Below are 21,861 nucleotides of genomic sequence, written 5' to 3'. Positions count from 1 at the left end.
ACTAGGTGAAGAGGGTCCTGGGTGAGAGTAGCCAGACCCGCTTGTGTGTTCAAGTTTGCCTTTGTAATAGAACCAGAGGCCAAATCCAAGCATTTCCTTTCCATTTCTCAGGTTCCTCTCTGTCTCCTTCATTTAAATTTAAAGCAGAGAGGAGAGACTGATCCTTGAAATTCGTTTTTATTTCTTGTTTCTTAGTAGACATGACTGTGATCCTAAGTAAATAAACTGTTTCTTCTTTATGTAAACAGACATTTTACCTATGAAGCCATATTTTTTTTTGTGTGTTATTTCTGGAACAGTTTTGAAGATATTTTAAAAGGCATCAGCTATATTGACCTGATGGTAGCTCAAACTATTTCATGGAACAAGTTGCCTATGTAGCTTCTTGTGTGTTAAATGACAAAGGCTGAAAGCTTTTGTGAGCGTGGGTGTGCACTGTCTTGCCACACGTACTTGGGCCATTCGCACACATTCGCATGCGCTCTCACTCTCTCACGTCCTCGGGTGCTCGCTCACCCACACTTCCACACCACACAAATCCATGTCAGGAGGTTGCAAAGCCATTTCAGGGATCACTCAGGCTTCCTGTCATCGTCGTCATCTGAAATGTTCACCGCAGAGGGCTAGGGAGAATGCTGCACCGGGAGCTCACCTTTCAGAACCTGGTGACAGGAAAGGAAGAGTCAGGCCACAGGAGAAGTGTTCACAGACACTTCCACTCTGCGCCTTTTCCGAGTTGTTGACCTGTTTGAATCTGCTGTTGGTGTCACATGGAGGAAATAACAATGTTGCTTTCGGTCATTGTCATACATTGTTTCAAATCATTACACAGTGAGAGTCATAGCATCTTACTCTGATGTGTGGCTCTGTGTCCCCCAGCTCCTCAGCACGTGGTGGCCATCACCTCCACCAGGATGTCCTTTCGCTTAGACCTAATGCGTGTTTACAGTGGAAAGATGGAGGCATTCAGAAGCTGGATGTCTGACCTGATTAGCTTTTAATTCACTTTAAGACTCTGTGATTATCTTGGAAGAATGCTTAAATACAAAAAAATATAGCCCTTTGTGTTTGGAAGGGACCACCAAGTTTCCTCTTTGTAGACTATGGCTGTAGCTCCAAGCTATCCCCACCCCTGTCCCCCAGCTCCTACATAGCTAATGAGTAACACCCCCTTGTTTGCCCTTGTAGTGCTATTGATAAAGTCAGATGTCTCTTCTGTTTTCAGATTTGGATTACTAGTCAGAAAAATAAGACAATTTACGCATTGATAAACAATTTCCAAGTTTCAGTTTTCCCTGAGAATTTATGAAAGTAATGAGCCAGACAGCTGCATAGTGTTCTGACCTCTAAGGCCGCGGCTGGAATAAGTGACCGGAGCGCTCTCTGTGGAAAATCACTGTGTAGTGGAGTGCGCAGGACTTGCTGAGAAGTTTGTGTGTGTGTGTTGCAGGCACCGAGGATGGCTGGCAAGACGTCTTTCTTACATCCTTTTTGTTCAAGAACGGGACGTCCATAAGGGCATGTTTGCCACCAACATCACTGAGAACGTACTGAACAGCAGCAGGTGAGGTGGGGCGCAGTTGGGAAGGTGAGGGCAGCTGGGTGTGGCGGTGGGAGGAGAGGGAGTGGAGCCTCTTCTGTGGTTTCTCTGCTTTTCTCTCTAGGGAAATGCTTGCATTTCTGAGCAGTAAGTGTTAAGCCACAAAAGAAGTTGAGGGAAGTCAGGAGAGTGGGGTGTGGTGGAGGGTGCCGTGTAGACAGACGGACAGTCCTGTCTGATGGGCTGTGTGGAGAGTGCCGTGTAGACAGACGGACAGTCCTGTCTGATGAATATGGCCTGAATAGTCTCCTAGAATGTGAAAGTCAAGTCATGAGTTAGAGGTGTGTGCACACGTGCCTAGGGTTCCTCACTAGTTTCTATAGGATGAACTTTGGGAACAACCCATTTTCTGTTTTGATAGACCAAAGTGCTTGGTATTTTGTGTAATGGTTTTTGCGTACGTACGGCCAAGCCCTTATAGTAGGAATAAAATTCTTTACTCTTAGAGAAAATGTTTACCTGCGAGGGAGGCTGGCCTCAGCAGACTATGAAGAAAAAGGGCCACACACCTTCATTAATGTGTACCAGCCCCCAGGGGAGTGATTGCCCAATGCAGCCAGAAACTGGAGTAGTTGAAAGGAAAAGGAAACAAGGGGATTTAGGGGATTTTGAGGGGTAAATAGCTGCAGGGAGTTATGAATGAGCTGGGGAAGCAGTGTCAGGGACAGAGTTCTCTTGGAGGGAGATAGATGAGCCATGGGACTTCACTGGCGACAGAGTGATTAGCTTGCACAGATAGCTGGGAGCCTTCCTTGGAAGCCTGGTGATATCACCCCGACACTGCTGGGACTTCGAGTCCTGGTCTGGCAGCCTTCCTACCTGCTGAATTGGTTCTAGGAGTTTCAGAGAGCCCCTCCTAATGCCTTAGTTCAGGGGAGACCACAGAGAAGTAGGAAGTCTGGGACAGTTTCCAAGGCCCCCCATTTACCTTTATTTGAAGTTTAACTTGCTCCATACTTTGTGGGGTGGTTTTCTGAGCCACTAAGGGTAGGAGCTTGGGTGAGAGTTCTCTGCTTGGCCTCTTGGGTGTGGCCCACCTCAGTATAGCTGGAGACTAGAGCTGGGGTGACAGAAAGCTTAGAGTTCATAAAGTTTGTTTGTTTGTAGCCGTGTTGGGGCGGTGGCCCCAACCCCAGTGGTGCTGGCTCATGTTACTTAGGAAAACACGTTAAATGCTGAATAGTTGACAGTAACGATACCTCGTTAGCTACGAGAAACATCCTAGCTCCAGCAGTAAATGCTGTCTAGTTGAAACCTCCAGGTAGCAAGGGCGGTGGAAACGCTCTCAGTCAGGAGGACCTGTCTGCTGGGATGAGCTTTTCCTTTGGCACATTTCCTGTCGCTGTGTTGATCTCGAACCTGAGCTCTGCTGGAAAAATAACTGGAAAACAAGAAGTAAATCATTCCGTCCATTTTAATGCTTCTCAGAGAGTTCTACATGCTCCGGTGTTGTGACAATAGAAACAATAACAGACTATGATTTCTGAAGGAAAGTTGTTCACTACTTTGACGTTTTAGTTGCCGTTTGTTTTACTTTCTTCATTATACTGAATCGCATAAAGCCATTTTCACGAAGTCTGCATTTTCTTTGAGTACATTCTCCATGGTGGGTAGTGTACACATGTCCTTTTTCCTTATCGCTAGCAGTCACTCAGAGGATCTGAGTAAAATTGTTACGTCTGTCCAGATTTATAAGGGATTCTTTGCCTTAGGAATGTGTTGCCCATTTTTTATATTATTATTGTTACTTATGTATATCTGAGTATATGTATGAGCAAGAAGAAGCCATGGGGTGGCCAATCCACTAGAAGTGGAAGTACAGGCAGTTGTGAGCTGCCTGATGTGGGCGCTGGGGAATCACACTCAGGTCCCCTGCAAGAGCAGTGCATACTCTTGACCACTGAGCCATCACTCAGCCCTGGCCGTCAGTTTTGATAGACAACAAAGGCTAACGGTCCAAACTGAAACTTTCTCTTTTGCTACTATACTACTTCTTCAAGAGAACTTGCATTTTCTGCATATTAAAGATAATGGACATTTTATTCTGTTTTCCCATCCTATTCATTTATAGCCACAGTTTAGAAAATACCAAATGTGCCCAGTAACATACGATCAGTTTCATTGTCTGACTTTTACTTTCAAATCAGGGTCCAAGAGGCAATTGCTGAAGTGGCTGCTGAGTTGAACCCAGATGGATCTGCCCAGCAGCAGTCCAAAGCCATCCAGAAAGTTAAAAAGAAAGCCAGGAAGATCCTGCAGGAAATGGTTGCTACTGTCTCCCCAGGCATGATCAGGTATTTATTTAAGGGATGGTGGCTTGAGGCCAAAGCCAGCCTCTTTCTATCAAGTCAGTTATAACTATTGGATCTTCCTTTCCTAGCTCAAGGAAAACATGTGAGCAAAGATGTTGATGTATTTCAGTGTGATATATACTTACTCAAATGTGAAATAGCCTGATAAAGGCTTCGATCTGCCTTTGTCCATGCTGATTGGTAGCAGCCACTGTGTTATGGGTGTCACCTATTCTCCTCAAATGGCAGAGTCTAGTGTCTTACAGGGAGTGGTTGCCTGTGTTAGAAGGATTCTTTCAGTCACTAATTTAGTATGACCGTTCACCTTTGCTGGACTGAGTGCTTTCAGAGGAAAGTGTGTTCACAATCTACAGTGAGAACATACTTGTGTGAGCAGTGTCTCTATACATTAGAACACTCATCAGTCCAGATACCTAAGTGCACACACATGAAGTCATATACAAGTGCTTTTAGGTTGTAGACACAAGCCGTGGGAAGCAAAAGTGTACCGTATGCAGATTTATAACATACACATGTTTGTCTATGTTTGTATAGACTCAGATGTTTATATTTCTTTCAGGCTGACTGGCTGGGTATTGCTAAAGCTCTTCAACAGTTTCTTCTGGAACATTCAGATTCACAAGGGTCAGCTTGAGATGGTTAAAGCTGCAACCGAGGTAAGGCTATCTGCTCCCCCCTCTGTCTCTCCTGAGGGTGTGGTGTGCTGTTAGAGCTCCTTCAGAGAGTCTCCCCTGTGCTGTCGGGGTTCTGAAGGCTTTGGGGAGCATCCCACTTTGTGATAACTGCAGTTCATTTTGTGAGAGAAGCAGGACCTATCAAAAATGTATAGGATTGCTTTTCTAAGTTCCCTGGGGACAACCCTGAACACCAGGTCATGTAATACCTGTTTTATACACAGGGAGATGGAGATGGAGGCGTAGGTGGTAGGAAACATTAACGCAAGTCACAGATAGTGAGTAATTTTCTTAGTGTTTTAAACCAAGCCTGGCTCCCAAAAGCTCTGCTCATTTTCCGTAATGAAGACTGTGTCTTAGAAGAGGTGTGGTCGACTTGAACTTGTTGATTCTTCCCCCACTAGTTGCTGTTGTTGTAGTAGTGGATCTTATATCTGGATATGTAGGCACTGGAGAATCACAGGAGCATGTGTGTAGAGAGCGAGTCATTGATTAGCCAGTGATGAGTGACTGTAACCAAATGCAGTGACAAAGTGGAACCAACCGTTAACACCTGAACTTTAAAGTTGGCGCCTCCCTCTACCCTAGACGAACCTGCCGCTCTTGTTCCTGCCGGTGCATAGATCCCACATCGACTATCTGTTGCTCACCTTCATTCTCTTCTGCCATAACATCAAGGCGCCGTACATCGCCTCGGGCAATAACCTCAACATTCCCATCTTCAGGTGAGATCAGCTTCGTTTGAGATTCAAGGTATTAAAAAGATTGTTCTGTCTGACATGTTGGACATGCCTTTAGTCATAGTGTTCAAGAGGCTGAGGCAGGTGGATTTCTGAATTCTAGGCTGTCTTGGTGCACATTGCAGGTTTCTGGTCTGCCAGGGCTGTCTAGTGAGTCTCTGTTTCAAAAAACAAAAAAGGATTGGTTTGAATTTGGCATTTGTTTTGTTATCTTTGATACATGTTATAAAAGTGGCATTGGCCCTTTTTTATTAGAAAACCAGTGCTTCATTGTGTAGCCTTTGGCTAGTGTTCACTGTTCCTCGCCGTATTTCTGTGTATGGGCTGCATGGTGGGCTGTGCCTAGGGAAACCTGAGGGGCAGTGTTCGTCAGGTGGATGGACGGCTGTTAGGAAGTAGTGAAGCAGGGTATGTACCAGCCCTGTCAGAGGAGGCTTAGGTGCTGGCACTGTGGTAGATAAAGGCTGGCGAGACTGACTCTGCTGTTTTCTTGACCTCATGATGGAGAGATTCCGATGCAACCCGGGAGGTGTTTCTCTGCATTCCCAGAGGATGCTGTGCATTCTACTCAAAGGGAACAGTGTGTTCAAAGGCAGGGACTCAAGAGCAAGGTGGTGGGAATGTGGTGGGTAGGCAAGCAGGGAAGTTGGCAGCTCAAAGAAAGGCCAGAGGCTGGAGGGGCAGCTGCACAGATAGTGAGGGGTAGTTCAAGAGCAGCTCTGAGCTGAGGGTTGGCATCTGTCCTGGCTTTGAACACTGATCTGGTCAGACCTGTATGTTGAGTGGCCATTCTGGAATTGAAGAAATTAATTTTGATTCTGTTGTGAGAGTTCTGGCAAATGATGAGGGCTTGCATGAGAAGTATAGCTGTGTTTTTGGGGAGGAGGGCAGAGGCTTAAAGGAATTAGTGAGCTTAGTTCCCAAGAGTCAGGTCTTGTCCAGATGTGGGGCTCGGCTGAGGGTGTAGGAGACTGGATCTACTCTACCAAGTCTGCTCGCTGAGGAGCCAGAGAGGACTGGGTGGAACTGAGAAACAGAACTCTTAACTCCGAGCAGCACAGAGCACTGAGGCCAGTTCTGTGATGTGATGTGACTTAGGAGGGTGAACACAGAGAGAAACTGTAGGGAGTGTTGGTGGCCTGGCAGGCGGAGCCTCCTACAGTGGCATCCAGAGTCCTGGCCTTGGGTGCTCTGTTCTGGTTCCCAGAGTGCTGCAGCTAGCCAGACAGATGTCATCAGCAGAAGCCAGTGGGATTTATTCTAATGAGCATCAAGCAAACTTGGACAAGACACATACAGTCCTTGCTATCAAATAGCTTGTCCTGTAAGGGGAGCCCAGACAAACAGCCAGCCTACAGGAGAAATACACTTTCCTTTCCCAGGAACTAGAACAACCGTGTGATACTCCAGGGTATCTTTTCCCAGCACCAAGGGACAGAGAAGCTAAATTAGACATTATCAACAAGGTTGACTGGGAAGATGGCTTGAGGATCTGAGGTGGGAAAAAGTGTGGGTGTGGTGTCTGCTTGTGATCTTAGTGTTGGGACAGGCGGAACCTCGGGCCTCTCTGGGCAGTCAGCCTAGCCTGTTTGTCAGGTTCCAGGCCGGTTAGAGACCCAGTCTCAAACTGTAGATAGGTCTTGGTGGTTAATGATGCTCGTGGTTGTGCTCTGGGCTCACATGCACCTACACATAGACATTCACACATGCGCACACACATACACACACACACACACCCCACACAGACAGAGATAGAGAGACAGACAGAGAGAGAGAGACAGATTGAGGGACAGACAGACACAGACACACAGGAAGGCCTGTTCTCAGAACTAAGGTGTCTCTTCTGCTGGTACTCTCCCGTGGTCAAGCAGCAGCTCATATACTCATTCCTCCTCGTCTAGTTCTCGTGAGGCCTTTTAAGTGTCAGTGTTGATAATTTCTCATAATTGAGTGTTTCCTTTCAGGAACTCATGCCAGCCTTTGCTCGGCTTGCCTTTCCTTCAGATATAGCGGCTGTAGGCAAACTTGTCTGTTCGCAGTTTTCTTTTGCCACATATACGTCTCCGCAGTGACGGCACATCTCAGGGTACACTGTTCCCTCACTGAAGTTATTCTGGGAATCTCAGAGTGATTTCACACTTCACCCACATCTCACCCTGACTTCCATATACAGATTATAAAGGAGACCGGAGCACGTTAGCATTTTAATATAGCGTGGCTACTCACGCCAGTGTGAACGCTAATGTCTGTTTACACCAGTGTGAACCCTAATGTCTGTTTACGCCAGTGTGAATACTAACATCTGTTTGAAAACAGTTGCTCCATTTGAGGCTGTATATTCAGGAACTCTGACAAACTTTCAGCTTCATATCTAAACTTATCAGTGTTGCAGAAAGAGTCTTGGGGTTGGCAGCAGAATTGTTTGTTTCTGTGTGTGCAAATAAACCTAGGTTTTGGTGTTTTAAACACATAGGTTGGAAGAGGGGATCTGACGCCCTGGAATTATGTTACAGAGGGTTCTGAGCTGTCCCATGTTGGTGCTGGGCATTGAGCACAGGTCCTCTGAAAGAGCAGCTCGTGCTCTTAACTGCTAAGCTGTCTCTCTAGCTCCTGTTTCCGGTTTTGTAAAGATGCTTATATTTGATTTTGGTTTGATAAAATTATTCTTACCATAGGGACCTTCATTAGTTATTTGAGAGGATTTTCCTTAAAGAACATTAGTTCACTTTGCAAATTTGCCACGGGCCAGTGTCTATTTGTCTGAAACTTAAGACAAACTCTTTGGAAAGAGTTTGGAGAGCATGGATAGAGTTTTAAAAACTTTCTTTTTATTAGTTAATTCTTTTGTTTGTTTGTTTCTGTTTCCAAGACAGGATTTTACTCTGTCACTCTGGCTGGCCAGCAGTGTAGGCCAGGCTGAACTTGAAAATCCTGTCTCTGCCTCCTGAGTGCTGAGGATAAAGGCATGCACCACATGCTCAGCCATTGTTGTTGGTTTTGACAGTTTCATAGATGTATGCAGCGTATTCTGGTTGTTCCCTCCTCATCCTCTCTTAGTTTTCTCTCATCTCTGTTAGCCTTACCCCATCCCTACCAGTCAGCCCTTTCTCATTTCATGGCTTTCACTTTTGTTTTCTTTTGTGGATGTGACCCGTTCGTGTTTAGTTTTTTTAAGATTTATTTCTTTCATGTGTATGAATGTTTTGCCTGCATGTGTGTATAAGCATTCTTTGTGTGTCTGGTGTCCAAGGAGTTCAGAAAAGCATGTCAGATCCCCTGGAACTGGAGTTACACATGGTTGTGAACCACCATGGGGTGGTGGGAATTGAACCAGAGTCCTCAGCAAGAAGTCAGTGCTCTTAATTCCTGAGCTATCTGTCCAGGCCGTGAGCCATTTAGTTTTACCAAGACCACCCATCTGCGTGACCACTGGACAGACTGTCCACTAGAGCCTGGAGGACTCCATCTGCGTGACCACTGGACAGACTGTCCACTAGAGCCTGGAGGACTCCATCTGTGTGAGCAGTGGACAGACTGTCCACTGGAGCCTGGAGGACTCCATCTGTGTGAGCACTGGACAGACTGTCCACTGGAGCCTGGAGGACTCCATCTGTGTGAGCACTGGATGGGACTGTCCACTGGAGCCTGGAGGACTCCATCTGCATGAGCACTGGACAGACTGTCCACTGGAGCCTGGAGGACTCCATCTGTGTGAGCACTGGACAGACTGTCCACTGGAGCCTGGAGGACTCCATCTGTGTGAGCACTGGACAGACTGTCCACTGGAGCCTGGAGGACTCCATCTGCGTGAGCACTGGACAGACTGTCCACTGGAGCCTGGAGGACTCCATCTGTGTGAGCACTGGACAGACTGTCCACTGGAGCCTGGAGGACTCCATCTGCGTGAGCACTGGACAGACTGTCCACTGGAGCCTGGAGGACTCCCATCTGTGTGAGCATTGGACAGAGCTATCTACTAGAGCTTGAAGGACTTCCATCTACATGACCACTGGACAGACTGTTCACTGCAGCCTGGAGGACTCCCATCTGTGTGACCACTGGATGGGACTGTCCACTGGAGCCTGGAGGACTCCATCTGTGTGAGCACTGGACAGACTGTCCACTGGAGCCTGGAGGACTCACCAGTGGATATATAACTGAAGGCAGTGATTCTCTACTTTTAAATTTAGAAGCATTCCAAAATCTTCAAAACTGTGTCATAACCTTTGAGGATGACATCAAATCAGAACTCCTTTTTGGCTTAGAACTTCTGCAGCGGTACCCCAGAGGCTTAGAACTTCTGCAGTGGTACCCCAGAGGCTTAGAACTTCTGCAGCGGTACCCCAGAGGCTTAGAACTTCTGCAGCGGTACCCCAGAGGCTTAGAACTTCTGCAGCAGTACCCCAGAGGCTTAGAACTTCTGCAGCGGTACCCCAGAGGCTGAGGAATGGGTGAAGCGTGTCGACGGCATGAAGAATGAGCTTTGCATTTCCACTGTCAACATTCGAATGACACGGGACTTCTGTCTGCATGGGCAGTGCTGTGGAGTAGCTTGACATTTGAGTCTTTACACGTTTCCTTATAAGTAATTTGTGCATTCTTTCATTTGTAGCACCTTGATTCACAAGCTTGGGGGCTTCTTCATAAGAAGGAGGCTTGATGAAACCCCAGACGGACGCAAAGACATTCTCTATAGAGCGCTGCTTCATGGGGTGCGTATGGCCTTTGATTTCCCTCAGCGCTATAGTGTTAGCCGTCACAGAGAGCAATGGAGCTGTGTTGGAACTAGGACTTTTACAAATTTGTTCTTTGATTTGGGAGGTGACTGGACAGAGATGAGTGATTTTATTTTATTTTTATTTTATTTTTTTTTTTTTGTAATCTGCCCAGAATTGGTGGCCTTGGTGGGATGCTCTGCAGTTCTGGATAAGGGGAAATGATTAGTTAGTGGTGACGTTACATTTTCCCATTTCATCTTAAGATTCTTCTGTTCTGAGCTCACCTGAATTGCGAGGTCCTAGTTCACGTTTGGTTCTCTCCTGTCCAGCACATAGTTGAACTGCTCCGGCAGCAGCAGTTCCTGGAGATCTTCCTGGAAGGCACGCGCTCCCGGAGTGGGAAGACCTCCTGTGCTCGGGCAGGGCTGCTGTCGGTGATAGTGGATACTCTGTCCTCCAACACCATCCCTGACATCCTTGTCATTCCTGTGGGCATCTCCTACGATCGGATAATCGAAGGCCACTACAATGGCGAACAGCTGGTAAGGAGCCAGCCCGCAAAGGGCCGTCTTCGCCTTCCAAACTTTGCTTTGATATTGAATGGTTAGTGTTAGATCAGAGTGGCATTTTGCTAACGTGGTTTTTCTTGTTGCTTATCTGAAACCTGCCTGAATGGGCATGGTGAGCTGTCCTCATCATGTCTGTCAGCTTGTGAGTGAGTCTCTTGTGTTTCCCTGGGCTTGGAGAAGTATGTGAACTCGTACGTCGGACGTGGTGGCCTTGATCAAGGGATTGCAGGTGGAAAGCCACTTGTCAGTGAGCTGTGATCTCCACTATGTGGGCGGTGTGGGTATCCATGCTCTCCTCTCTGAGGTCTGTGGCTTGATTCTGAGCGGATTTCAGTGAATCCCGAAGACCTGCTGGGTCACATTGACTGAGCAACTGCAAACTGGTGTGAGAAATGGGAGTAATCTTTTCAGCAAACTTTTGCCAAAGGATGCACAAGTCATAAGCACTGAGATTGGATATCAGAAAGTCGTCACCTGTGAACCTAGTACCCAGATGGCGGAGTGATGTCAGGGTCCCGGAAATCTTCCCACACCTTTCCTGTTAGCTTCCTCCAGGAGAGCCACTTGTCCAGCCTCTTACAGAGAGATTGGTTTTCTGCATTGCTTAACTTTATATAATAATAATGAAAATAATTAATAATAATATGTATGTGGTTCTTTTGTGTCTGATTACCTGTAAGCACAGGCACTTGTGAGGCTCAGCCTTGAATGCAGTTCAGACCCCACAGGGGAGATGTTCCTCCGCTGTGTGAATAAATCACCCACAAGGCTCTTTAGTCTCAGTGCATTTCTCCTGGAGCCCTCTGGGTTCACTGTGGATTGTGTGTGTTGAGGAAGGGAGGTGCTAGCTGTAACCTAAGGGTACGCAGTTTGTAAGCACTGCCCCACCCATCAGTCTATCTCCCAGTGGCTTCACTAGCCGACCACTCTGACCAGCAGTGTACGGGTGCCAGAGGGGCCCGTTTTGTTGACTTAGTGTGGAAGTCTTGGGCAATGCATGTGCTTCAAAGTTTGTGCTCCAGTGTGTCAGAACTTGAGGGTTCCTGGCTGCTGGAGGATTTAAGGATAGGGGACGGATGGCTCTCGACAATCTGTGCCATCACTGTGTGTGCCTTGTGGGATGACTTGTTAAGCAAATACTTTCTAAGTGTCTCGTTAGTGGGAAGGCCACCGTGAGACTGGCTGGCATCCCCCAGATGAGAGGAGTTTCCAGGACAGTATATCATTTTGTCCTTCGCTGTTCTGAGCTGTGTCTTTGTGAACTGAGGTGAGGGAATGCGTTCTCAATGTGCTCGCGTTACATTTCTCTCTTTGCTCAGTTTTCTCCCTGAATGACACGGCTGCATCTGCGAGCATCTTTGAATACTAGGCACTTTCTGTCAGGTTTCTATGAAAAAATTATTCTAAGCCAGGCATGGTGTCTCATGGCTGTCTCTGGACAGTTGCAAGGGGACGAGGCTGGAGGATTGCAGGTTTGGATAGCATAGTGAGACTGTCTCAGAAGAAACAGCATCACCAGAGCACCCTCCCCTTCACTGCTGTATTTAGGGCAAGCCCAAGAAGAATGAGAGTCTTTGGAGCGTGGCGAGAGGTGTCATCAGGATGCTGCGGAAGAACTATGGATATGTCAGGGTGGACTTTGCACAGCCGTTTTCCTTGAAGGTGAGAGTCTTTGCAAGCCCTGGACTGAAGCTTGTGTCCGCAGTTCCTCTTAACTGCTGAAGACGAAATACAGTTTATATGTTGTTATGAAGGGTTTCTTCTTTCCTTTTTATTTTTCCAGGAATATTTAGAAAGCCAAAGTCAGAAACCTGTGTCTGCTCCCCTTTCTCTGGAGCAAGCACTGCTACCAGCTATCCTTCCTACAAGGTAGGGTGTTCAGCCCCGTGCTAGCTCACCTGTTCGGGAACTCCCATTCCTGCATTGCATGGGGCAAAGGTTAATGTTAGTAGGAGCATGCTCCTTCTTATTTCCATCCTCAGTGCAGTGACAGTCCTCTTGATAAAGATGTGGGAATGCTTTCGCTTGCGCTCTCTCTCTCTCTCTCTCTCTCTCTCTCTCTCTCTCTCTCTCTCTCTCTCTCTCTCTCTCTTTCTCTGAAGGCTTTGTCTAATTTTGTGTTGAGCCTTTTTGTGACTCTTGTTAGATGACTTGATATATATACCTGAACTGAATTTATTTGGGAGTCGCTTGGGTAATGCATATTGTGAGTAAGATTTATAAAAGAGTGTTTGATAGTAATTGAATTTTCCAGAACAGAAAATACAGTGTAATTTAGAGCCCTCCCTTTATAGTAGGTAAGATGTTGAGTTTTCAGATGTTCTAAAACATGGTCTCTTGCTTCTTGCATTCTTTCTGTCAGTGCGTTTGGGTATTGTGTTAATTGACTGTTTAGTTATTAATAAATAAAGTATTCTGTCTGAAAAAGATGCATTAGCTCTACATTGTAGAGGAAAACAACCCAGAGAAATTATCTATTTATAATTTAAATTTAAAATGTATGATGATCAGAACTATTCATACATTTAGAAGTTAGTCCTATATTTTTTGCATAGCACTGGGTGTGGTACAGGTGTCACCCCAGAAGTTGGAAGGCAGGAGGAGCGTTGCAAGCTTGAGGCGGGCCTAGTCTGTAGGGAATTTTAACTAGCCTGGGCAACAGAATAAGATGCTATCTCAAATAAATAAATGAATTAAATAAAATAAAATTGAAGTGTGGAGTTATAGAAGACTAATTTTACAAATCTTTTTAGACCTAACGATGCTGCTGATGAAAGTCAAGACACATCCAGTAACGAGTCCAGAAACACCGTAGACGAAGCCTTCCGAAGAAGACTGATTGCGAACCTGGGCGAGCACATTCTCTTCAGTGAGTAGCGTGCCACACTTACCCACAGGTCACAGGGCACGTGGAGTAGTGTGGCCGTGCAGGCTGGAAGTCTGTTCAAGTTTCTCGTGAGTCCGTCACCTATTCCATAGGTCGTGATAGGCGAGAACCTGGAAGGAAGGTGACAGCGAGGGGTGGGTGGGTGTCTGAAAAATACCCAGTGGTCCGTGTGCAGCAATTCTCGTGGTTCTTAAAACAGATTTTGTCTGGATGATTGTAGATCCTTTTGTTCATAACTAGCCTGAAGTATTGTATGGCATGATATCTGGGCTCACAGTTCGGTGTCTCTTTTTCCTCTAGCCCCATGCAGATTTTAACTCAGTGAATGTCGAGTGGCCACCCACCCTGCAGTTGTTTCAGCTGTGGGGATGCAGATGAACCCCAGTAGCTCTGACAACTTCTGCTTTGTCTTGGAGTAGTTGTGCACAAATGGTGCATCCAGACTAAGTGAGCAGAGGGGAGCCGGCCACCTTCAAGCTCTCCTTAAATTCCAAGTTACAGCATTCTGCTCTTGAAGACCTGAACATAGACAGCACTGTGCTGCCCTGGGGCTCAGCTCTTGTTGGCTCTCCTTTCCGTTTCCTGGGCCACTTCTCTCTGCGAGCACTGTTGTAGAGGGTCCCTTCCTTCAGCTCGAGTCTCCCATTTTCCCACCGTGGCTGCTGCTTTTCCTACTTGACTCCCGGCCAGAAGATTGTGTGTGTGTGAGTGTGTGTGTGTGTGTGTGGTATGTGGATGGAATTGTGGACCTCACACATTTTAAGCAGGTGTCTACCCATGAGCCAGGCCCCCAGCCCAGGGAACTCTTCTTTAAGAATATGTGACTGTATCCCCACACCTCCGATATGGATGCCAAAGCAGATTCTTTGTAATTATCAAAGGAAGGCAGAAGTGGAATAAGTAAGAAAAGCCATCTTCTGATAATCAGTGGTGCTGATGGCTAGTCTCTAAAAATATTTTCTGGCTGTCAATTATTTTCTATTTATTCCATATTTATTGGTGTTTTAAAGTTTTTCATAAATGTTTTTCCTGATGGCTGTTAAATGATGCTGGATGCATTGCAAACACTGGAGGCAGCTGTAATTGCAAGTGTAGTATTTCTAAATCCACTGTCATTTCAGAGACTCACAAATGGCATCTCTGTTTCATGGTTCTCTAGATGATGATAATTTTCTACAAACTCAAAGAGCTGGGCTCCAAAGCATAGGTGTGTTCTAAATGTATCTCCGTGTCTCCTCCCTGCTTCTCTGGGCCACAGTGAAAGAGGAAATGCAAGCATATTGAGCATCCCTTGCTAAGAGTATCTACCAGGCCTTCAGCCTGTTTCCTGCACCCCAGTGAATGTCTCCACGTTTTAAAAATAGAGACTCCAGAGTTTGGGAATTCACTCCAAATCAGGACATCAATTAGTGTAAAAGTTAGAATTTGAGCCCTAATTTTGTGACTTCAGGTCTACCGTTTCCCCACTCTTGTACTTTCATTTTTACACATGGAGATACAGAAGAGGAAATAAGGCTGTAGCCAAAGCACACAATGGGGGAGGGGGCTTAGAGTTCCAGATGTGCCTATGTTTTGGGTCTTGGTATACGTCTCACGGCTAGTGGTTGCTGTGAGGCTCCATTGTACCAGAACAGTGGCAAATCCAGTTATATTTCCATTGTAAGTTGCAGCTATAGGAAATACAGTGGAAGATACGGTTAGCTCCCCGTTCCTGTTTAAAGCTAAGGTATTTCCAAGGTCTCGCGTAAGTTAGAGCAAGGCCAACTAATGCTCTGTTTCTTTCCAGCTGCTAGCAAGTCCTGTGCTATCATGTCCACCCACATTGTGGCCTGCCTGCTCCTTTACAGACACAGGCAGGTACGTCCGGTGGTCCTGGTGGTCCTAGGAAGCCTGGGGGTGTCTGCCTGTTCGAGGCAGTGAGATGACAGTGACAGAAGCAGAGCGTCCTGCCCAGAATTCATCAGCCCAGTGAGGGAAGAAGTTGCATGAGACTGAGCCAGACTCGCTCCGGTGTGTAGTTAACTAAAGGAAGGTGTATTTCAGGGACACACAGTATGCATTCCGCTGGAGAAGTTCCAGGAAAGTTGCACTGTATGTGAGGCTCCCTCTGCCTCCCATCATAGGCTTGTGGAGCTCTGCTGTGGCAGGGTCTTTCATGTTCTTTGTCACGCTCTTGACACCAGACATGGGGTTTGTATGTCGGCGCCAACTAAACATTCGGGAGGCGAGTGCTTCAAGCGGGGTCCTCCCTGAGCACTGATCGCGATTCTCAGACTGTGTCTCCTTCCCTTGGTGGTCCCTTGTGCTCAGGGTTTGCGATGTGACACGTGCCCTGACATCCCTCGCTGGTCTGGGCCCGTTGCTGTGTGTACACGCTGGACAGCCACAGTAGGAAGAAAGTCTGGGAGATGAGACTTTCCGCCGTCACAGTCCACTTTTGTCTCTTTGTAGGGCATCCACCTCTCCACACTGGTGGAAGACTTCTTTGTGATGAAGGAGGAAGTCCTAGCTCGTGACTTTGACCTGGGATTCTCCGGGAATTCGGAAGATGTCGTCATGCACGCCATCCAGCTCCTGGGGAACTGCGTCACCATCACGCACACTAGCAGGAAGGACGAGTTTTTCATCACCCCCAGCACAACTGTCCCCGCAGTCTTCGAACTCAACTTCTATAGCAACGGGGTGCTTCATGTCTTCATCATGGAAGCCATCATAGGTATGTTAGGCGGCAAGCGCCTTGTTGGAGGGGTGCACCACTGTAGTTTAGTCCCCAGTGAAAATGTTGCCACTGGATTGCCTTCCCGGCACTGCGCTCTTTAGTGTGGAGCTGAGTGAGAGCTCTGGAGACCAGAGGACCTGAACTGCTTACAGAATGGGAGTCTGTCGAGTTTTGCTTACATTTCTGAGGCGTCTGCAGACCGTTAGTTTTTGTTAATAGGCTTTATTGGTAATAGAAAGGCCACCCGGCACTGACGACCCCGCTGTCCCTCACTGTTCCTTGTGTGTTTTTTTTTTTTTTTTTTTTTTTTTTTTTTCTCAGCCTGTAGCCTGTATGCTGTTCTGAATAAGAGGGGCTCGGGAGGGTCTGCTGGTGGCACTGGCAGCTTGATCAGCCAGGAGCAGCTGGTGCGGAAGGCAGCCAGCCTGTGCTACCTTCTTTCCAACGAAGGCACTATCTCTCTGGTGAGTGAAGGCTCCACCATGCTCCCTGATCCTTTTGTATTGCTTGCATGGATGCATGAAATACCTTTGCTTTTCTCTAGAGAACGTTTGCCCTGTGGCTGGAGCTTTCTGGTCCACTCTCAGTCTCAGTGACTACTAATCTAGCTTGGCCTTGACTGTCTTGGTTTGTCTGGCTGAGTGCCCAGTGCCCTGGCTCTGAGACATGAGAGATTGCTGGCAATTCTCAGTCAGACCCCAAGTTACTGCTCAGTGGCTGTGCAGAAGGTGCTGTGTTGGGTGTCAGTAAGGAGCACACCCACTTGTGGATGTTGGAACCCAGATGATAAATAGGTAGAGAACACCTCAGCTTGCACACTCAGGGGCTCAGAAGTGTGAGTGTTCCCCTTCTCACATCCTTACACAGTGTTAAAATGAGGCTGCACAGTAAGCAGATTTTGGGTACTCAAAACCAATTACAATCTATTTTTGCACCGTGTTACTCTTTTTCTCTCATATGACTCATGATTGGGACATTCACGAGTGTGTGCATTTTGAATGTGGTTGTCTTGAACATGCTCTTCATGTGTGTTTGACACTTGGGTGGCAGGATCAGGAGGGGTGTGGGCAGATAGGGCTGCTGAAGTGGGCCTCATGTTTTCTATGGGTCTTTCACGTTATTGGAGTGCTGTGTTTCTTGTTCATTACTCGTGTGAACTGCCTTCCCTGAGAGACAAAGGTTCCCAGAAGGTCCGGGCAGTTGGTCCGGCACTGGGCTCCAGAGATCTCTCCATAGGTGGGACCACATAAGTCCATGGCCGTTCCTGGGAAAGGACTCTTCTCTGGCCTTGTCATGACCATTTATCAAGACGTGGACATCAGAGATCCTAGGGCTTTGTCAGGGTGGAGGAGGCGGTGGAGCGGAGGGGCTGACAGCCACTCTGCAGCCTCCAAGAGAAGGGAGGCCGACTTACCTTTAAATGACTTTCTTTCCAGCCCTGCCAGACTTTTCACCAAGTTTGTCACGAGACGGTGGGAAAGTTCATCCAGTACGGCATTCTCACCGTGGCAGAGGTGAGCGCCACCGCGATTTCCTCTGCCTAGCTGCTTGCTCTTCATTTTCCTTCCCCACCAATTATTTAAACTACCACTTACTTCAGCTAATAAATCCATTTGCTATATGTATTTATGTCCAGATGATAGAAAAGGACAGTAAGAATGGGACACAAGGGTCTTGGGATCGTTTACTATTTTGATTTCTTTTATAAGTGGTATTTTATAGATTAAAACAATACTTTGATTTGATTCTCTGACATTCTGGGATGAGACAGGAAGCATATCACTTGTAGCTCATGCATAATGCGTTTTTATCTTTTGAGATTCCGGGTCTGCTCTGATAGATTCCGTGTCCTTCAGAGGGACTAGGAAAGCAGTTCTCTGCTCGGAGAGTGTAGCTTTCCCCCACCCTCCATCTGCCCTCCCCCCCTGCTGCCTCCCAAGGCTGGAACGAGTCTGAGGGCTGCGCAGCAGGGAAGGATGAGGCAGGCTCTGAGAAGAGATTGCTCTGTCAGGGTTGATGGGTGCTTGGTTGTGTGCCTCGGCATGTGTTCTTACTGTCAGCTGTCTTCCTGATACAGCAGGATGACCAGGAAGATGTCAGTCCTGGCCTTGCAGAACAGCAGTGGGACAAGAAGCTTCCAGAACCTCTGAACTGGCGAAGTGACGAGGAAGATGAAGACAGTGATTTTGGTGAGGAGCAGCGAGATTGCTATCTGAAGGTACTTTGGTGAAGGATTCTGGGTGTACAACAGCGAAGCATTAAGTTTATGTTACAGCTGGATAAGAGGGATGGTGACTTACTCATGTCCAAAGTACTTCTGGGCCAGCGCTAGCCGGCTCTGGTACCTTTCACTGAGTAAAGTAAATTTAAATTAATGCCTTATGTTGTCAAGTTTGGGGACTGGTAAATGGAAAGGGAATGGTATTTGAAGAGCTAGGATGAAGAAAAGAGGTGACTTTCAGCACCTCCAGGAGATGCTCAGGTGTCTGTACCCAGTGTCCAAATGACACTTAGGCACGCCCTCTCTTTCCATTCGGGTCTTACTAGTTTCCCATTGGACAGTGGTCTTGCTTCATGCACAGGAAAATATAGTTGCTGTTCCCTGTGTTTTGCGTGCATGAGTGGCTGTGATGCTTGGATTACAAACCCTGTAGGGCTCAGCCCCTAGTCCAGCTGTTTTCAGCGATGAGACTTTGTCATAATGCTGTCAGTCGATTGGGACGATTCCCCTAGATGACTGCTGAGTGGACCCAGCCCTCAGGTCCTGCGCGCTGAATGAATGAAGGAATGAGCACACTGAAGAACACACAGCGCTCAGCTGCTCTTCCCTGGTTAACCTGTGCTGGGGCAGCCAGCTGCTTTCATGCAGTGCTGGCAGGAGGGGGCTCTGCTGTCCCGTCCCTTCTGTGTCCTCACCCCTCCCTCACCTCTCAGGTGAGCCAGTCCAAGGAGCACCAGCAGTTCATCAGCTTCCTGCAGAGGCTCCTGGGGCCCTTGCTAGAGGCCTACAGCTCTGCCGCCATCTTCGTCCACAACTTCAGCGGTCCAGTCCCTGAGTCTGAGTACCTGCAGAAGCTGCACAGGTACCTTCTCACCAGGACAGAAAGAAATGTCGCAGTCTATGGTATGTGGAGTCACTGTTTTGGCTTCTTTTAGAACTGTTGCCCTATTATATAAATCTGTTAATTTTGGGAAATTGGGGAAAATGCAGAATTATGTTGACCTCATTCCTTAGACCTGCATGGTATGTCATATAGATTAAGTGGTATAGTTGTGTATTCTCTGTCTGCTTTTTTGCAGTTAACATGATGTGTGATATTCATACATGTAGCCCGTGGTTCTGTCTGCTATGTAGTCTTTCACTATACAAGTGCCACTCCCTTTCATTTTGCTGCTGATGCGTACTGGGCCATTGGCAGTGACGAGCTCTGTACCCGTCCGCATCCAGGTGGTCAGTCACCACAGCGGAGCGCATGCCCTAGCCGTGTTTGCAGGATAGTCAGCGTCAGGGCCAGAGGGAGGTAGAGATGGTTAATCCCATCATGCCTCTTAGGGACACCCGTCCTGGGCCCTTGGCAAATTAGTGGCAAACAGGTTAGAATTCTTGTTTCCTGATCTCTGGACTTGAGCTTCATGTGTGGCCGTGGGCCTCAGAAGCATCCCCACACCACTGCCAGTTTTTAGAGTTTTACAGACCATTTTGTTGGATTCTCACAAACCCCTGTGAGGCGGATGCTCTGTGTATCTTCCCTCTCCCCTCTGACTCTTTTCTCTCTGTTTTCCTTAGTAGACGATAGCATAGGTTTGAAGAGCTGGTAAGTAGGTCATTTGAAGGAGGCCGTGGGAGTTGCCAGTAGCTACAGTAGGGAGCTTGCTCCAATCTGGACTTCTGCCTTCACACTCTGTAGCCTCCAATGTCAGCTTGTGTGTGCGGAGTCTGAACACTGACAGGGCCTTGTGTTTCTCTGCAGCTGAGAGTGCCACCTACTGTCTTGTGAAGAACGCTGTGAAAATGTTTAAGGATATTGGGGTATGTGTCCACCACCGTGCTGCCCTTTAGTCCTGTGTCTCCAATCTGTCGCTCCTCTGGGGTCCAGAAGAAGCATTTTCTGCTGAACTAATTGGGGATGCATCTCCTAGGGGGAGAGTTGGGGCAGGACATGTCGTCGAAGGCATGTTTGATTCTGCAGGTTTCATATTCACCCCCAAACTTGAAGTAACAGCCACTGGGCAAGTTCTGTGTTAACTATTCCGTAGTCTATTATTTTCTTGCATGTTTACCAGCTTTGCTAAAATTAGCCTCAGGTTTATTTACCTTCATGTATGATGAGCTCCACGGAGCTGCACGTAACCTTTGATAAGGCTTTGTTTCTGACTTTAGTTGTGAAAGCCAAGGCACTGCCTGAACTTCCCCCAGAAACCCCCGTCTCGTGCTTCCGGGCTTGCAGCAGACCCACAAACCTACGTGCTAACACCCAACACTCACAGCTCCATGCCACGTTTCTGTGGAGCCCCTGCACCTTTCTGTCTTTCCGGGTCTCAGACGTACGTCTGCGGCAGCTAACAAGGTGCTCCCTCACCCCGGGCCTTTCTTGACTTGTGTTTTCTCTTTCCTCTCTCTTCAGGTTTTCAAAGAGACCAAGCAGAAGAGAGTCTCAGTTTTGGAACTGAGCGGCACTTTCCTACCTCAGTGCAACCGGCAGAAACTCCTGGAGTACATTCTGAGTTTCGTGGTGCTGTAGGGCTCTCTCGGCACCTACGGCGAGGGAGGGGCTGCTGGCAAGGGAGTCTCTCGCAGGCTCCAGTCTGACCCAGAGCGGCAGGTGTCCTGGTGTGGCCCGCCTGCCTTACCCGAGGAGACCTCCAGGGAGCTGCGTGCCTTCTGCCCACCCCGTGGACCTGCGCTCCGCCCAGCACCATCGCAGTGGCCTGCGGGCGGAGCACTCGGGGCCAGTGCCATGTGTGATTCATGATCTCTAGGTTACTAGGGGAAATCTCAGTAAGTTATTTTGGAGTTTATTAAAGATTCACATTTTAAGTTTGAATTTTAAGGACTAGTTACTGTGATGGACGTAGAGGTGTCTGTAGAACTGAGTCCTGTATAGTATGTAATAATGTTTCCTTTGAAGTAATTGGGTCCATTCTCCGTCTCACCATCTTACCGCTGTCAGCAGAGCTCTGGTGTGCTTTACTAAGGAATGACTCTGCCCTGGGTTGGCAGTCTCAACGTGCATTTGAATGGCTGCCTGGAAGCAGACGATACTGTGTAAGGCAGGAAGTGAGGTATGGTGACCAAAGGGCCAGTGCCATGAGGTGAATCTGAGTGGCAAGATGAAGCTGCGCTTGGCCAGGAAGGTGGCACGGGAGGCTTTGCTCACTGACAAAGTGCCATGGAGTTAATGCCCAGCACGTGTTTAGAGTCGCTGCTGTTTGGCAGCTGTACCCTTCCTGCCCTTTAAGGGCAGGCATCTGCGTTTCTTAGGGGCCTCCACCAGTCAGCTTCTGTGCTGGTTGTAGCTCGGCTGGAGGGATGGCAGCCCATGGCACACTGGCTGCCGACTGCTGGCCTAGGGTTTCCAGACACTGCCCACTCTCTGGGTGCTGCTCCCCAGTCTGGACGACTAGTACTCAGATGGTGTGCT

The 21,861-nt window shown here is 47.7% G+C and overlaps 1 protein-coding gene across 6 annotated transcripts in view; it reads left to right on the top strand.

Annotated features, from left to right (window-relative positions):
- Gpam (glycerol-3-phosphate acyltransferase, mitochondrial) overlaps window positions 1-21,264 on the top strand; it is a 53,310-nt gene extending 32,046 nt beyond the window's left edge. For 4 of the 6 annotated variants that reach the window (XM_038333593.2, XM_038333568.2, XM_038333584.2 and 1 more), the window contains 17 exons: window positions 1,451-1,564; window positions 3,748-3,894; window positions 4,472-4,568; window positions 5,175-5,311; window positions 9,939-10,038; window positions 10,374-10,586; window positions 12,162-12,275; window positions 12,397-12,482; window positions 13,367-13,482; window positions 15,287-15,357; window positions 15,952-16,216; window positions 16,541-16,683; window positions 17,656-17,733; window positions 18,297-18,437; window positions 19,154-19,343; window positions 20,191-20,249; window positions 20,845-21,264. In XM_038333593.2, coding sequence (XP_038189521.1) covers window positions 1,451-1,564; window positions 3,748-3,894; window positions 4,472-4,568; window positions 5,175-5,311; window positions 9,939-10,038; window positions 10,374-10,586; window positions 12,162-12,275; window positions 12,397-12,482; window positions 13,367-13,482; window positions 15,287-15,357; window positions 15,952-16,216; window positions 16,541-16,683; window positions 17,656-17,733; window positions 18,297-18,437; window positions 19,154-19,343; window positions 20,191-20,249; window positions 20,845-20,961 — 2,188 coding nt within the window. In that variant the 3' untranslated portion in view covers window positions 20,962-21,264. Of the gene's footprint in view, window positions 1-1,450; window positions 1,565-3,747; window positions 3,895-4,471; window positions 4,569-5,174; window positions 5,312-9,938; window positions 10,039-10,373; window positions 10,587-12,161; window positions 12,276-12,396; window positions 12,483-13,366; window positions 13,483-15,286; window positions 15,358-15,951; window positions 16,217-16,540; window positions 16,684-17,655; window positions 17,734-18,296; window positions 18,471-18,599; window positions 19,126-19,153; window positions 19,344-20,190; window positions 20,250-20,844 lie in introns of those variants that run through there. The other 2 variants (XM_038333602.2, XM_038333611.1) reach the window with 2 other exon arrangements.
- The last annotated feature ends 597 nt before the right edge of the window (window positions 21,265-21,861 follow it).

The sequence above is a fragment of the Arvicola amphibius genome, chromosome 1, assembly GCF_903992535.2.
Source record: "Arvicola amphibius chromosome 1, mArvAmp1.2, whole genome shotgun sequence".
Classification (NCBI taxonomy): Eukaryota; Metazoa; Chordata; class Mammalia; order Rodentia; family Cricetidae; genus Arvicola; species Arvicola amphibius.
The sequence above is the reverse complement of the archived record's forward strand: the minus strand, read 5'-3'. Positions and strand labels throughout refer to the sequence as shown.